Source organism: Carcharodon carcharias, chromosome 16 (assembly GCF_017639515.1).
Source record: "Carcharodon carcharias isolate sCarCar2 chromosome 16, sCarCar2.pri, whole genome shotgun sequence".
Classification (NCBI taxonomy): Eukaryota; Metazoa; Chordata; class Chondrichthyes; order Lamniformes; family Lamnidae; genus Carcharodon; species Carcharodon carcharias.
Window position 1 is genome coordinate 1,232,554 of NC_054482.1, and position 17,490 is coordinate 1,250,043.

Sequence of the window (17,490 nt, forward strand, 5' to 3'; positions counted from 1 at the left end):
ATGTATTAGAACAAATTAAAATACCTAAGGCGCCATACACCTGTACCAGTCAACATTTTCTGAAGGTGGGGTGGGGGGGAGGGGGGGGTGGAAATAGGATCATGTGATAAGATAACTAGACATCTTTTGAAGAAAAATTTAAAACAGAAAAACAAGTAAAAGCTTCTAACTTGCTGTATTTCTGTCCTGTTAAGAGTACTGACTAGATTACTGAATTAGAGCACAAGGCAATCATTCGGATAATGAATTTATTATATCCCATGACTTTGCATGTCATATGTATTAAAATGCAGTTCAATATGTTGTTGTTATGCGACCTGCTGCAGTTGGAATTAACAATATTTCCTGTTCAAAGCTTTACACTGAATAATAAAGGTTGCACAGGTCCCAGAAACATAGTTATCCCATTGAAGACAATAACTCTTCCTCACAATCACATTTTATTCAATATCTCATTTAATAAATACACACAGACTGTAGTGGGTGGGGATGATAAATATACAAATGGGTATGCACCTAATAAAATGTATCTTTCTCACATACGCAGCGTTCAATCAACTAATGTCCATTGTGTCACAAACACTTGATTTAAAACAACTATTTTAACTTCGAACACTTTAAATACATATGCACTAAAACGTTGTACATTTGATCTTCTAGCGCTTTTACAGCTCAAAGATATAAGGGTAGGAAAAGCTGTTTCGACATGCCCTTGGATGGTTAAAAAACAGAAATATCATGAAATAATTTTACAGCAAAGGTAAGTTGGGGCACAGGAGAATGGCACTGGGATAAGTCCATTTGGGTAAAGACTTGCTGCCAAATGAAACTGCATTCCATGTAATGGTTGGAAACCAAGAACAAGGGAGCAAAATGAGGAAGGTTGTCCATCGATCCCACTTTCACTGCGACAATGATTTATAACAGCAGAGTAAAATTCATGACTGGTATGGTGCAGACAATGCAGTATGAGAACTCTGCGTATACAGTGTAGCCTTTCTTAGCTGAACCTCCTTTGTGTCTGGCTGTTGCTCTGTGTCTGGTTTAGCACATCCAAGTAAATCTTTGACCTCAAGAACCTGGGATAAGAGTCCCTTTCCATCAGGCTGTAGATTCTCTTTTGTGCATCGTTAAAGCAGGTGTGGGCTGGCTCCAGCAGGCCTTTCCTAGTCAACTCCCGTGTTTGAAAGTCGAGGTTTACCTGAGAATGGGAACCAACTCAAGGTTACACTGGCTGCTTAGGACATGCACTGACGTTGGAAAAAATACATTCAAGGAAGGTATGTTTTTGCCTGGAGTTGGACTTTGTCCTCACTGACCATTTGTAGGGGATTGGGGCAAAAAAAGAGCCATGTACCCCATTGTAAAACACTTTGGGATGTCCTGAGATGGTGAAAGGCAATATACAAAATACAGGACTTTCTCTCCAGGCATTGTCACCATGAGATTGCATCCAAGTGGTCACCTGCATGCAGTTCTGGTCATTGCATTATTGGAAGGCTGCAAATGTACTCGAGAGGATACAGAGCAGATTGACAAGAATGTTGCCTGGACTGAAGAATCTTAGTTATGAAGAAGATTGGATAGACTAGGGTTATTTGGAAGAAAGGAAGCTGATGGTTCTAGATAGAGTGAATAGGAAGGACCTAGTCTCCTTATTTAAGGTTCTTTAACCAGGGGCATAGATTTAGGATAAGAGCTATGAGGTTTACAGGGGATTTGAGGGGAAATTCTTTCACTCAGAAGATGGTGGGAGGGGTCTAGATTTCACTGCCTGAAAAGTGGTAGAGGCAGAAACCCTCAAAGCATTCGTAAAGTACTTGGATCTGCACTTGAAGTGCCGTAACCTATGGACCAAGAGCTGGAAAGTGGGATTAGGCTGGATGGCTGCTTGTCAGCCAGTGTGGACATGATGAATGAATAGAAATGTTGATGATTCTGTGAGTCTTTTGTTCTATGATGCATTTTCATTAAAGTCATGTCGCCATCATGGTACACTGGCAAACAAGCTACCTTTTTGTGAATATACAGCAAGCAATGAAGCATTTTTTAAGCTCATTCTCGGTAACAAGTACTAAGTGCCTCAAGGTGCTGTACTTTTGCATTGTGCCTGGTTTGGGGCATTGTAATTGTATGGTAGACTGAATTCCAACAAGTCCCTTAGCTCTGGTGTAACCTCACCTGCAGTTCAAAGTAAGAATTTTAAATGCTTTATTTCACCGCGATCTCATGACTTTATTTAAAGAATCAAATACTTGCTTCTTTTGAAGCTTGGACATCTATAAATTCTGAGTAAATCTTCTTTGCCTTTGAAGCCAGTTTTGTAGGTGACTTGGTTTTCTTGTAGTCCTCACAGGCCAGCCAGAATTCAATGTTCTCCTCACTGTATTCGGAGCGGAGGAATGCTCTGAAAGCTGCCAGACCACCTAGCGAGGGGAAAGTGTGCCAAGTGGTTACCATGGCTTTAACATTTTATTTTTCTATTTGTTGTTTCTGTTGCTAGGATCAATATTATCCAGACATGTCACATAAAAAGTCCTCCCAGAACAAACTGTAAATATAAATTTCTGTGGGCAGTAACATTTCAAAGGGACAATTTTGGCCGGAATTTCTGTCTTGCCCACTGATCATCTGCAGCGGAATGTGGAAACAATAAGGGCGGCATGAGAGCACTGTGGGTCTGGCAGCATCGGCGGAGAAGAAAAGAGTCGACGTTTCGAGTCCTCATGACCCTTCGACAGAACTTGAGTTCGAGTCCAAGAAAGAGTTGAAATATAAGCTGGTTTAAGGTGTGTGTGTGGGGGGCGGAGAGATAGAGAGACAGAGAGGTGGAGGGGGGGGGTGTGTGGTTGTAGGGACAAACAAGCAGTGATAGAAGCAGATCATCAAAAGATGTCAACGACAATAGTACAATAGAACACATAGGTGTTAAAGTTAAAGTTGGTGATATTATCTAAACGAATATGCTAATTAAGAATGGTTGGTAGGGCACTCAAGGTATAGCTCTAGTGGGTTTTTTTTTATATAATGGAAATAGGTGGGAAAAGGAAATTCTTTATAATTTATTGGAAAAAAAAAGGAAGGGGGAAACAGAAAGGGGGTGGGGATGGGGGAGGGAGCTCACGACCTAAAGTTGTTGAATTCAGTATTCAGTCCGGAAGGCTGTAAAGTCCCTAGTCGGAAGATGAGGTGTTGTTCCTCCAGTTTGCGTTGGGAACAACTGGAGGAACAACACCTCATCTTCTGACTAGGGACTTTACAGCCTTCCGGTCTGAATATTGAATTCAACAACTTTAGGTCGTGAGCTCCCTCCCCCATCCCCACCCCCTTTCTGTTTCCCCCTTCCTTTTTTTTTCCAATAAATTATAAAGATTTTCCTTTTCCCACCTATTTCCATTATATAAAAAAACCCCACTAGAGCTATACCTTGAGTGCCCTACCATCCATTCTTAATTAGCACATTCGCTTAGATAATATCACCAACTTTAACTTTAACACCTATGTGTTCTATTGTACTATTGTCGTTGACATCTTTTGATGATCTGCTTCTATCTCTGCTTGTTTGTCCCTACAACCACACCCCCCCTCCACCTCTCTGTCTCTCTATCTCTCCGCCCCCAACACACACCTTAAACCAGCTTATATTTCAACTCTTTCTTGGACTCGAACTCAAGTTCTGTCGAAGGGTCATGAGGACTCGAAACGTCAACTCTTTTCTTCTCCGCCGATGCTGCCGGACCTGCTGAGTTTTTCCAGGTAATTCTGTTTTTGTTTTGGATTTCCAGCATCCGCAGTTTTTTAGTTTTTATATATATATGAGAACACTGTTATCTTGGTAATGAGGTCCTTTTTGTGATCTGTTTTCTCAGGTATGACTGGAGATGTCAAAACCATTTTTCAAGTCTTAATTGAGTCAGGCTGAGAGTGGTAGGAATTTTTGTCCAAGCAGACTTGTGATTTAGCTTGCCGCATTTTATTTAAAAAGAAAATTTTAAAAATTACTCTTAAGCTGGGCCGTGTACAAAAGAATAAATATTGCCAGTCCTGCATTGATCACATTTATGACAATTTTGTTAGTTTTCCCAAAAAAGAAACATTTTCCTTTAACCCTTGTAATTTAGTATATGCCCAATTACCTCTTCTTCCATTGGACGCCCTCCCTACATTTTAGGTTTTAAGCTTGGGCTATGCTATATTGCAAGCAAATCAAATCCAACACTTCAATGATTGAGAACCTTTATAGTTACAATTATATTATTTAGATTTGAATACTTTATTAACTGTTCTTTGAAATTGTTTTTAACAAATTGTGTAAAAGATAATGGACTAGAACTTCAGGAAAAGAGGACTTGCTGCACCTGCCTTGTCAGGCCCCAGGCACACCTGATACCAGGATTTGGGTTTCATTAACATCAATTCAGTGACAGAGGTTTGAGGGGCGGGGGGGGGGGTGCAGGGGTGGTTCAGGGTTGGGGGTCAGGGATGGGGACCATTAGGTCAGGAAGATGATAGTGGTGGAGAGAAGTTGAGGGTGCTGGTGGTGATTGTGGGAAGGGGGAGATCAGCAACAGCTCCCATTCTTTGAATGTGGAATAGGGAAGAGCAGACCTGCCTTTTTGACCAAATCTGACCTGGTTTTCCTGAGTGCCGCCAGGGGCCTCAGGGCAAGCCAACCTTGCAGACGGGGCCTGACGGGCCGCCTGACTTTTGCATGTTCAAAGGATCGAACGCCTGCTTCATAATGTGCGTGCGTTTACTGTCTGCCATACTGGAGATACAGAGGGCCAAATAACACCTGAAAAACATGTGTTGACAGCTGAATATCTCAGCCAATATCTTTGTATGGCTACCTTGTAATTGAAATAGTCACTAAACTCAAAAGGCTCCTCTGCACATGCAGAAAGTTTCAGCTTTGACATTCGATATTCCTTGTGAGGATATCCTCTTAAATACCATCTTCACGTATTCAAATAATGATCGCATAGTAACTATTTAAGAGGCATGAGAAGATGAATTCATGAGAAACGTAACAGAGCACATGACAAGAGTACATTTCCCATGGCCTAATCCTGGCAACACAACCTCGGTTTGACCCTGTTTCTGAACCATGCTTTGGGATTCAAGGGCAAGGGGACAGGCCCCAGTGACTTGACATCTCTGTCTTTTACAATCACTCTGCAACTCTGCTTCTGTTTAGATTATCCAGCTGGCTTTAAAATATTTGGAAATGAACAGAGGGGTTTTTGGGGACTTGGCCACACGTTCTACCATAATACTTTTTAACCTAAAGCTCTTGCACAGCAAGGTATACTTTTGACAGACTTGAACTTTCAATATAGTTTGTCATGATTTTTTCTGGGATCATTGCACTACCCAGTAATGGGGGGAAACTTCCATGTCTTTTTCGCAGTTGCTGTAATTTCTGGAGTTGTTTTTGGATGAAAGTCTGTACACTATCTGGAACTGTATTGAACCACTGATGGCTTCATTGAGAAACACAGGCTTCCCTGCCAGGGAAAAAAAATATTAGGATGCAATAATGTTTTGTACCTTCCTGTTCTGTACAGTTTCAAGATTCACACTATGCTCAAGTGTATTGAACTATTATAGCCAATGCAAGAAAGAATTGCTGTCCAAAGTGTGGGAGGGGCTGGGGATGGTGAGAGGGGAAGTAACCTACCCAGTAGTTAACTGATTACCTTCACTCCAGTTGAGATGTAAAAGAACAAATGGCACTATTTTGAAGACACTGTTTGGGGCAGAATCCAATGGATGCTGAAAACGGGAGAGCATTGCAATTCCGGATCTAACCATTGTTTCCCTTTGCCGGCTTTACACCCACTCCTTGCTGCCTGATGATTGGGGTTGCAGTGTGCAGCCCATGCTAGCCATGCTGTTGAGTGCAGCCCAAAATCATGAGAGGTTAGCAAGCTAACTTGCTCTATTTAAATCCAGCCTTCACCTCTTACCTTCACCTTCTGACCAGAGCAGGTGCTGGAAGTCATTCTGCAACTGATTCTGACCTTGGAAATGCTCAATAATGGTACAGCATGAGAGGGAGTGAGATCTAAATTTCTCTGCTGCTACGCTGGAGGCCTTACTGGAGGATGTGGAGAGGAGGAGAGGTCCACAGGGGGCCAAAAGACTCTCCAGACAAGCCCTGAGAGGGTAGTGGGAGCAGATTTCCCTGATGGTCAATGCCACTGAAGGCCTGGACGCAGTGACAGAAAAAGTTCAAGGAACTCATTTGAGTGGTCAAGCTCAGTGAATGTACCTTGAAATTCTGTACCCCACTGGCCTCACCACTAATCTCAGCCACTGCTCAATGCACTACACTCCCATCACTCACCTACCAAATACCTCCATCAAATCACGATTCATGCTGAACATTTGTAGCTTCATCTCACCCTCATACACTTAACTGCAAGCCTCACATCCGCACCTGACAGCCAGCACACGCTACCAGTGAATCAACCATGATAGTGATATCACCCAACAGATTGCACTACGCTCACTGACACCTTGTCCTCTCCCTTGATGACACACAACTAGAAGCAGGAGGTCCTGACTGGCGGCTGTTAGGCCTGTTTGCGTGTCCTTAAACCCCCATGGGGATGACAGCCCCTGCCATCATTGCTGGGCTGTGGCCAGCAGAGGGGCTAAAATCATTGAAGATGGCATTATTCTCATGCCTAATTCTCTTTCTCTAATCCCAGTTCTCCCTCATTCCGCAATCTCTTCTGATTTACAAGCTCCAGATGCAGCCATAAGAAGTCAACTAGCAACTAACCCATAAATAGTTGATGGAAAAATAGTGCTCATTGTTGGGGAACGATGGTGGGAGGGGAAGATGTTCTTTCCTACTGCTGAACGTGCGAGTCTGTGTGTTTTGAAGAGATGGTATCAGCTGGAGTGTTGAGATCCAAAATGGCAGCAGTAGGTGTCAAATCCGTTTTGCACACTGCCTGACATCATGAGCTGCCTGGTCTGCATATATCCGATGGTCACACACTGTATGCGCTTATCAAAATGACGCCCGCCATGACTCTAAAGCCAACTGTAGCACCCAATAATTGAGCATAACGCATCCAGGTTTTGCAGAGCAGCTGGTTATTAAAGCATTCTTGATTGTGGGAGGTTGCTGTGCACAATTTGTTTGCTGCATTTCTTACCTTACAATAGTGACTATGGCCAGAAGTTTTCCCTTCTCGAGTGTAAAATAGCGCGTGACGACATGAGGCGAGCATCCCAAAGTCATCGTGTGCTTGCGCAATATTTTGGTTGACGGGCACGCACTAAAGTTGGAAACGCACCTGCCGACAATTAAGAGGGCTTTTAAGCCCACTAACAGCACAATTAATTGGGATTATTCGCAGCCCGTCCAACGTTATCACTGGCGGGTGGGCAAATTGCCTTTGCATTTTTCAGGAAACCTCATCCTCAGCCAGTGTGAAATCCTGGCCAGAAGCCGATCGCTCTGTTCCCTGGCTGCTCCCAGGCTGGCCGATCGCGCCCACATGCCGGCCTAAAACTCCTGCCCTCTAACTCAAAATGACTTAAGTAGCTGTAAAACTTTCTGGGACATCCTGAGGTTGTGATAATTTGATGTACACATACAAGCGTTTCTTCTCTTACTCTAGAGAATCTCTCAAGCAATAATGAATATTAAATTAAAATAAAAATAAAAGACAAATTAAACTAACTGCAATAGCTATAAAACTTTTATACAAAATAATGGTCTTGATATTAAGCCCCCCACACTGAGTGGGAAAGGGTTGCGGGAGGAGGTAATAAAAATGAAAAAAAATAAGCAGGGAATGAATCCCAATCTGTGTCTGGTGCTATTTTTAAAGTGAAGACTTAGTGGCATCTAGTTTTATACTTGGGTGCCTGATTTAAATGTTGCTGCTGGTGCCTGGTTTTTCTGAGAGTTGGGAAACCTGATAGTTAGAGGGAAGCAGGAACTGCAAGTGCCTTTTCCAGGCCTCTTTGTGGAGGTGCAAGAACACACCTGCAGCCACGCTACAGCAGAGAGTTCACACAGGCATCAGTCAGTAATAGACAACTGTGACCCTAAGACTGGGCTGCACCTCCTCCTGGGCACACTATGGTGCCGACCCATGCGATGATGCTACAGAGGGGCACAGCAGGTAACCCTCCTAGCGAGCAGCTCACAGAGTGACGCATCATACTCAGCAGACAGCAAGCTGGAGAAAGCGGGTAACAGGCGTTGGGCTGCTCCATAAACTCGTGGTCATTCCTCAGCACCCTCTTTCCCCTGAACTGCTACTTCTTAATTCCCTGCCCTTCAGCCTTGGCAAAAGGCTGCCAAAGGGTTTGTGATGCCTTTGCAGACTCTCCAGAAACCTTTGGCCATGTTGTGACACTCCTCTCTCATGCCCCATCCCTTTTAAATTTCATGAACAACCAATTTCCCTCTCTCACTGATGCTTCCGGCCCTGGACATATCTGAGACCAGCAAAGTTGTCCGTAATTGTGATAATGCACTTAAACTGGAAGATGGAGTGCAACTGGAGCTTTTGTGTGGCTTTTATTCTGCCTGGAACTGACATCGACTTAAGGACAAAAAATTGGCTGTCTTTTTTTTAATGCAAATTGAACGAGGCAATAATTATTTGCCTACTCTGCTGCTGTGCTGTCATAACGTTTAGCCATTTTATGGCCCAAAGGATTATATTTGCATAACTTCCTTTGTTGTTGTTCCATTTGCATAAACTTCAAGTGAGAGTTTATTCCATGTGATTGTTCTCTGTATTACTGCTGAGTGAGAATGTGATGGGAAGGGCAGGGGTGGCACTGGGGGTCAGCCTGGGTATTCCAGGGGGAGGGATGGTCCTCGTGGAGATAATGGGGGATGGTGGGAATGTCTGGACAATTGTGGAGAAAGGGTGGCCATACTGGAGATTGCTGGGTTGGGGTGGGGAGGTGGGGTGGGGAGATGGGGGCGGGGGGGATTCAGCCTGGACATCGCTTGTGACTGGGGCTGTGACGTGAGATCGCTCGGTGAAGGAAGGGAAGGGGAGGGGGTTGGGGGAGGGGAGGGTCATCAGTGATTGCAGGGATTGGGGCCGAAATTTAGCTTGATTGTGCTCCCAAGCCCTGGGAAACCTGCAGACTACAGCCATTAAATCCACATGGCTGCTAAAATCTGAGCCTCGTTAACATATTTAAATTGCTGACCTGCCTCTTGAGTACAGATTACTCACCCAACACTGCACCCCACCCCCACCCCCACCCCCCACCCCCACCCCCCACCCCAAAACCCACCCCCACCCCCCACCCCAAAACCCACCCCCCACCCCACACCCCACCCCCCACCCCCACCCCCACCCCCCACCCCCATCCCACCCCCACCCCAAAACCCACCCCCCACCCCCACACCCCACCCCCCACCCCCACCCCCACCCCAAACCCCACCCCCAGCCCCACCCCCCAGATTAAACAGGAAATTGATGCAAATTTATTCCTGGTTGCAGTCAGGTTTCAGATTTAACCATCCTTCCCTGCCCACCCACCTTGGGCATTAACGTCGACTCAGAACAGTTAAGTGGGACCCACTGAATTAGAAAACAAAGAATTAAAAGTAAAAACACTTTTAATATAATTTCTATCAGAAATGTGCAGTTAAATTAGTAAGTGTATTTAAGTATGATCTTTTCTCGGCTGAGTTCTTGTTTTCTTTTCGTTGTGTTGTTGTAAACAGTTCTAGAGTGATGCTTTGATTATCACCACTGCCTTTGCACTTATTGTTCCAGTTGATATATGAAAGTATTTCTTGTACTTACACTTGTTAGCCAGAAGTATACTGAATGATTCGGTCCATTGCACAACTTCCTCCGTGGACAGCCTTTGAAAATCCAGAGAATAATTATGATTATCCCAGAAAGTCGCTCGCGAGGAAGCCCCGCCTTAGAGTTGCTGACCAACCTGATTGGCTGGTAACTCTGTAGTCCCAGCATCCCCAGCGGCAGCAGTGGCCAGGACTGGGACCACAAAGCAGTCCCCCAGATTCAAAAGCCAGGTGTCCAGGACCAGGTAAGTGCAGGTGGTCCTTATGGTGGGATGGGGAGGTGAGGCCTGGGGAGATGGGGAGAGAAGGGTGGAGGTCTTGATGGAGAGGGAGCACCCGCGGTGGGGCAGACCTTGAAGGGTGAGGAAAGGGGGTTTTCCCATGTGGAAGGGAGGCCATTGAAGGAGCTGTTTCCCACCACCCCCACCCCCTCCTCCTCCTCCCTCCCCCCTCCCACCTCCCACCTCCCATCTTCTTCCAGTCCGAGGCCTGAGCAGGGTGACTTGCTGGGCTGTCCCCCCATCCCCCTTGAGCTTTTCCAGGTGAGAAACTGTCCTTAAGTGGTCATTCATTCATTGACAACTTAAGGGCCTCAACTGGGGACAGGGCAGCTAGGCCTCGCCTGCCCCCTGTAAAATTGTGGAGGGGTTGGGGCAGACAGGAGGGCATTGGGAAGGCCATCCAGGGAATTTTACGTACCACCGGCACCCACACACCCCTGCCCCCACCGTCTGCAAACCCACCAGGAAGGGACTGTAAAATTCTGCCCCAGATGTTACGTGGAGTTCAATAGCGCAGAAACAGCTGGTATTAATGCTCCGCACAAGCCTCCTCCCATCCTACTTCATCTCAGTTCATCAACATGTCCTTTCTTATCGAGCCCCACTTTAAGTGCATTAAATATTATGACCTGTCTGAACATTGATTGTCTGTTTGGATTAATGCAAAGAAAAACACATCTGCTACTTAAATCACTTGTTTACTCTTGTTAATAACATTTAATGTCAATGCTTTCCTGTTATCAATAATTGCAATGCATTCTAAAAACTATAGTATGTATCATGCAGATCTATGAATGTATTTTGTGATTCTTAAATTTTTTGGTTTGATTTCTAACTTTCCAAAGAACATTTCCTGTTCACATGCTTCATACTAGGCTGTCTGTACAACTTTTACATATCACACTTCACACTCCACAAGTTGTTAAGACACAGTTGTTAAGACACAAGTTGTTAAGACACAAGTTGTTAAGACACAGTTGTTAAGACACAAGTTGTTAAGACACAGTTGTTAAGACACAAGTTGTTAAGACACAGTTGTTAAGACACAGTTGTTAAGACACAAGTTGTTAAGACAGAGTTGGCAATGTCCTGGTGGTGGCAACTGACACTGCTTCTTCCTTTTGAAGAGGTGACTAAAGCAGTGGGCAAGGGAAAGTCTATGGATGTTATTTATACAGATACTAACTGACGAACATAGGACCTAGATTCCCAGAAAGCATTTGATGAAGTCCCCCAGAAGAAACTGGCTATATTGAAGCTCGTGGAATTGATGCCAAACCATTGACCTAGTTTGGAAATTGGCTGAGTGGCAGGAGAATGGAAGGGCTGGATTTTTGTCAAGGAGGCAGGTATCAGGAGTTGGCAATTTTCATAAACCTGCAAGCTCATCTTGTGAAGGAACTCACAAATATAATGAGAACCTAAGAACTTTAAGGTGTTAATCCTCAGCTAGTACTATAAATTGGCAGAATTGACATCAAAGCTACCTTGACATGAAAATGGCTGCTAAGGAATTATTGCCAACATGTATAAAGTAAACAAGGTCATTTAGACTGTGAGAAATTGGAACATTGCCAGAAGAGCCAGGTGCTTGTCTAGAGTCTAAGGCTTTATGAATGAAGCCATTTATGAACCAAGGTCACTTTTCAAGAAAACATAATGTTTTTCACCAACACAAATACAATGAACAATTGAAGATGCTGAAAGTACAGCTGAACACATTTCTTTAAAAAACTTGACTATTGGTTATACAGTCAGTCATATTTGAACCACATAAGGGGTTGACTTCCTTGTCGATGTCCCCCTGGTTGGGACAGAGAGACTAATATAGCCATATTGGATTTTGTGAGCATAATGTTCTCTCATATATTCATTTGACTATCCAATAACTTTGCTGATAAGGTGGAATTAAAAATTGCATGTACCTTTATTACATTATTGTCATGTTATACTTAGCTTTAGTTACTATATATAACTTAAGGTATAAGCTGTAATCTATAATTGGCTTCAATAAAAGGTATTTTGATGCATACTAGGGGCATAGTCTAAAGTATATATCATGTTGAGACTCTACACATAAGCACGTTACCCTAGAAGTCTTGGCTAGATTTCTAAGAACTGGTATTGGTAAACCTTCAAAGAAGTTGATCTACGAAGACTTGCCTCAATGTGTGTCCCATACTAAGATAACATTGTTAGCTTTGGGACTCCTGGAGAAATGCCCTTGTATTTTAGGACCCAGTCTGGAATGATTCTTGATGCTATGCTAGTTTAATGCTTGGAAGTTTCTGTCAGTTGAGACCCTAAGCTAGCAATAGTTTGAGGGAATCGGCTTACCTTGCCAGGGGGGGGTGTAAAGCTAGTAGAACCATTATGTCTCCATCATGGAGGAGCCTGCCCATCCTATTTTCAAGTTGGGTACATGGACATGGGCTGGAAACAGGCCCGTCGCCTCCAAAGAAAGGCCTGAGGTGGCAGCAAAGACAGGCGGATGCTGAGGCCAGCAGGTTAGAAGGCCCACCCCCATTTACTGGGGCATCAGCCCATGTTTGGATGAATGCCAAGAATGACTAATGGACTCACCCTGGCAGGAGTTTGTTTACACAGCTACAAAGGACATATCTAGATTTGTCGGGTTGACATCTTTATTACCTTGTAATAACCTGATCTTTTTTTGAAGTGGGTTTTCAATGCCTGTGATTGTTTGGGCAAGATTAAGAGGTGTGAAGTGGATTAAAGGTTTCCTCAATGGCACTTGCACTGCCTTTGTTTGATTGGCAGTCTTATGAGAAGGCAAGAGGGAAATGATTTTCAAAGAGAGTGTTAAATGCCTGATTGTTTTTTAATTCCCGAATCCAGACTAGGAGTCCCCCATGGTTCACAGCTTCTCTGTGAATCCATGAACCATGCCTCCTTAAAAAACAGGCCCAGCTCCATCAAAATTTTGGGGGTTTGAAACGTCCACTTCCGCTCGCTACCCACACCCTTGCCCTGCGCTGTCAAAAATGACTGAAAACGGGAATGGGGCGGGAATCCTGGAATTGGGTACTACCCACCATTTTTAAAACCCTTCCACCTCCATTCCACCACAGAGGGAGGAGTGAAAATCCCGACCTGAGTGTAGAGGTGATGGTAAGGCACTCTAACTGACAGGATGGCTCATGGCATTCAACATGGATATATTCACTGTGGCTAAAAAGCCACATATGCAAATTTACCAATGACACAAAGATAGGTGGCATTTTAAGCAGTGTAGATGGAAGCCGAAAATTACAAAGGGATATTAATGGGCAAAGCCATGGCAAATGGGCTTCAATCTGGGCAAGCATGAGGTCAGCCACTTTGGACCTAAAAACGATAGATCTGAGTGCTTTCCGAATGATGAAAAGCTAGAAACAGTGGAGGTCCAAAGAGACAAGGGATCCACGTACATTGACCCATAAAATGTCAGGAACAAGTGCAGAAAACAAACAAAAGGATAATGGAATGTTGGTCTTTACTTCTAGAGGACTGGAATACAAGGGGGTCATGCTACAGCTATGCAAAGCCCTAGTTGGACCACACCTGGAGTATTGTGAACAGTTCTGGGCACAACAAGTCAGGAAGGATATATAACCTTGGAGGGCCAGTGCAGTGTAGGTATATTGGAATAATACCTGGACTCCAAGGGTTAAATTATAAGAGATTACATAAACCAGAGTTATATTATCTTGAATTTAGAAGGTCGTGGGTTGACTTGATAGAAATTTTCAAGATATTTAAGGGGAGCCAATGGGGTAGATAGAGAGAAACTATTTCCCCTGGGGAAAGTTAGGGAGTCTACGACTAGAGGATATAGCCTAACATTTAGAACCAGGCCTAATGGGAAACAGTTCTACATGCAAATGGTGGTAGAAGTTTGGAATTCTTCCCTGAAAATGGCAGTTGGTGCTAGGTCAATTGTTAATTTTAAAATGAGATTGATAGTTTTTCCTGTAACAAAAATCTATCAAGGGATACAGGGCGAACGTGTGTATATAGAGTTAGGTCACAGATCAGCAGTGATCTTGCTGATTGGCGGAAGAGGCTTTAGATGCTAAACGGCCTGCTCCTGGCCCTTCCTCTCCCACAAACCTCCCCACTGTGGTATGGCCATGGTTAGGAATGACATGGACTGTGGAGTTGAGTCTGCTTCACTCCATTCTGCTCCAATACACTCTACCCGCTGAATTTAACAGTTAACTGGTTATCCCACCATCTTTCACATATAACGTTATATAGTGTGTGGTCTGCCAGGTGGAGGTTTGCTTTTTGTGTTGTCGCTGAAAAGGTTAATGATTGGGAATTGTTATGTTATCGCTGTCTGTACATCTGCTTCTGCTCACTGAAGGAAAAATGACACTCATTTGATTAATTTTTTACAGTCCTGCCTTTCATCGCAGACAGCAATGATTGATGAAACAGAGAAAACACCCATTCTGAAGAACCCGATTCAATAGCATTTAGAATTGTCCAGAATTTGTTTACCTGCAATCTGAATGATTTTATTATCTTATCATTCCTCTCTGCCTACCCCAAACTGAAGCTTTTTAACAAAAATCGGTCCTGCACTCAAAAGACGAATAATAGGATAGAAACAGGAGTAGACCGTTCGGCCCCTCATACCTCTTCTGCTTTTTAATCAGATCATGGCTGATCTATACCTTAATTTCATTTATCTGCCTTGGATGCATATCCCCCAATAGCTTACCTAACAAATATCCATCGATTTGAACCTTGAAAATTTCAATTAACTCAGAATGTGTAGCCTATAGGGAGAGAGAGTTCCAGGTACAACCTCAATACCAAATAAAATGATGGGCTTTTGATTGAAGTGAAGAGACCAGCTTTACTGTTATAAATTACAAGCTGTTAACAAGTGACTATAAATTACTGGCTTGAGTTACTTTTAAAAAGACACTATCTAACGGCTTTGCAAGGCTTTCCTCATTCCATTTACAAATAAGCAGGTTGGACAATGTCTTGTCATCACCAGTACATGATGTTGCATTAAGAATGATGCTTGCTTCTTTCTCTCTGCTGTTTGGCAAAATAACTTTTTCATGAATGCCATGCCCCTTTAAACACTTAGATTCGTTGATTTATTCTCTGTCATTGCCCCCCATGAAAATGCATCACTTACTTCATGCACCTAATTGGCTTCTCGAGCTTATTGGGGAGAAATGTGCTGAAATCGCTATAGGAGTCGGATTTCTGGGATAAGCAGCCCAGTCGGGTTTTCATTGCTCTGGACCTGTGGAAAGACATAGCAACAATCTGTTTTTAAGAGGTATTCCTGGGGCTGCACAGTGTGCTACCTTCAGTGAGCAAATATGCTTTGCAAGGTTCACCATGACGATTACTTCAGAACACCAATGATCCTGAATTATTAAAAAGTCAGAAATATGCTGGGGTAGACTTTGACTTTGTGCCATTGCGTAAAAGAGCTTAGAGCCAGTCGGTAGCTTATTTTACATCAGTCCCTATTATTTTTATTTCCGCTGACTGCAATGGAAGTAAAAATGGAGAGGGATGTAAAGCAGGCTGTAATTTTCTACTATTCTGCAAAGTCATGATCTACCCCTGCTCAAGTCAGCCAGAAATAGTATTTAAATCAGCAACGGAATGCACAGATATATTACGTACAGAAGAATCATCTAAAATCACTGTAGCCAATGTTCATAAACATCATTTTAACAGAAAGATAAAGTCATAGTTAAAGACGTATCACTATCACTACAGAGATACTTGGTTTGGACATAGCTATGGCCCTCCTTTGAGATATACCGCATGGTAGTCAGTAAAGTTACCAGTTGGACTCATAAACTAAATCAACATCATAATTGTAAATAAATTTTCTGCCCCTTATTGGTGAAGCTCATTGATGCAGGGCTGAACTTTATTGTTCAATAGTGACCTGTGCTCTTTAGGATGTGCTGTGCCTGGAAATACTTTTAAGCGGTTTGAATTTGCTCAGTTCATCTCATGCTTCTGTCACTTAATTGAATGATTAATATTCATTAGTTCATCCAAATGCATTTTATGGCAGGGATCTGAATTTTTTGAGTGTCACAGGAATGAGCTACACAGTGTGCGAAAACTGTGTGAGGGAAGAAACAAGGGGCAGGTTAATTTTTGACAACATCTGTTTCAACAGCTGACCTTGGGGGGTTGGATAGGAGTAAGTTCACTTTTAATTAAAAAAAAAAATACTGCTCTGAAGAGATGTGTAAGTGTATCTTCCATGTGACGATTTACATAGGCAGCTGTATACATAGAAAAACTGTGGACATTCGTTGTGCTATTTTAATAAACCTACTAAATAAAGTTGCTGTTGTGAAGTCACATATCTTTAGTTCTAAGTTTATATTAAATACAGAAAAGAATTAGGTGATGATGAGTGAAAATAATGGGAGTTATCCATTCTGAAATACTTTTTTTAGAATGAGTGAGTATTTTCCTACTTGTCTTCCTGAGTTAAAGTAATATTGAGGGCAGAATTTTCCATTTGCTGGTTGGTCGGTCAGGCAGCCGGCTGGCGAAACGGGCCGTGCCGCCATTTTCCGCGGGCAGGCCAATTAAGGCCCACCCAGCGGGTTAGCGACGCCCGTGGAGAACAGGAAAATAGTGGCGGGGACGGGCGTGCTCAGACTGCCGGTTCCAATGGGGAGCTGGCGGCCTGTATAAAGAGTGGCCAGGCAGCCTGCTTGAGGCAGTGCACCATGGCCACTCGGGGAGAGAGGGAGGGAGGTCCGAGTGGACAGCAGCATGAGCAGGAGGATGGGGGTCGGGGGGGGCTCACTGTGCCCCCTGATTTTCCGATGCCTGCCTTGCTGTCCTTCTGCTATAGGTGTCTATCCGTCAGCACCTGCTGTATCCTGAGGATGGGAGGAGGAGGGCCCCCCCATGTCACCAGCCAGGCGTTGGAGGAGGTGGGTGATGCTGTCAGTGCCCATGATGATATGTGTCGCCCAGTGCAGAAAATGATTCAATGATCTGCTGCGCTCTGGATGGGTGAGTACCATGTCTGTCTTGGCCTTTTGACCCAAAAGGCAGCCTTAGCCTTTGAGCGCCGCCCCCCACCCCCCACCCCCCACCCCCACCATATCTTGATGTCGTTAATGCATAGGGCATCTGGCTCAAGCTGGCAGGGCAAATGGGTACTGACCATGCTTACACCAGCCTTAGTGGTTGAAGAGAAGATGGGTTCTCCCTGCAGCATATGTTGGTGTTTGTGGCATTTGAGTAGTCTGGGGGCAACCTGCAGGGGAGACCACTAGACACATATTCAGAACCCCAACACATGTCTTATTCATGGTGATGAGATGATAGAGGGGGAGCCTCAAGGTGTCATGGCCAAGAGCCATCTGCTGGCCTTGG

General features: G+C 43.9%; 1 protein-coding gene across 3 annotated transcripts in view; it reads right to left on the minus strand.

Moving 5' to 3' along the window:
- Positions 1–423: 423 nt before the first annotated feature.
- LOC121289344 (regulator of G-protein signaling 8-like) overlaps positions 424–17,490 on the minus strand; it is a 61,567-nt gene continuing 44,500 nt past the window's right edge. For all 3 annotated transcript variants that reach the window (XM_041208703.1, XM_041208702.1, XM_041208701.1), the window contains 4 exons: positions 15,254–15,364; positions 9,807–9,868; positions 2,260–2,426; positions 424–1,201 (listed from right to left, as the gene is read on the minus strand). In XM_041208703.1, the coding sequence (XP_041064637.1) occupies positions 1,001–1,201; positions 2,260–2,426; positions 9,807–9,868; positions 15,254–15,364 (541 nt within the window). In that variant the 3' untranslated portion in view covers positions 424–1,000. The remainder of the gene's footprint in view (positions 1,202–2,259; positions 2,427–9,806; positions 9,869–15,253; positions 15,365–17,490) is intronic.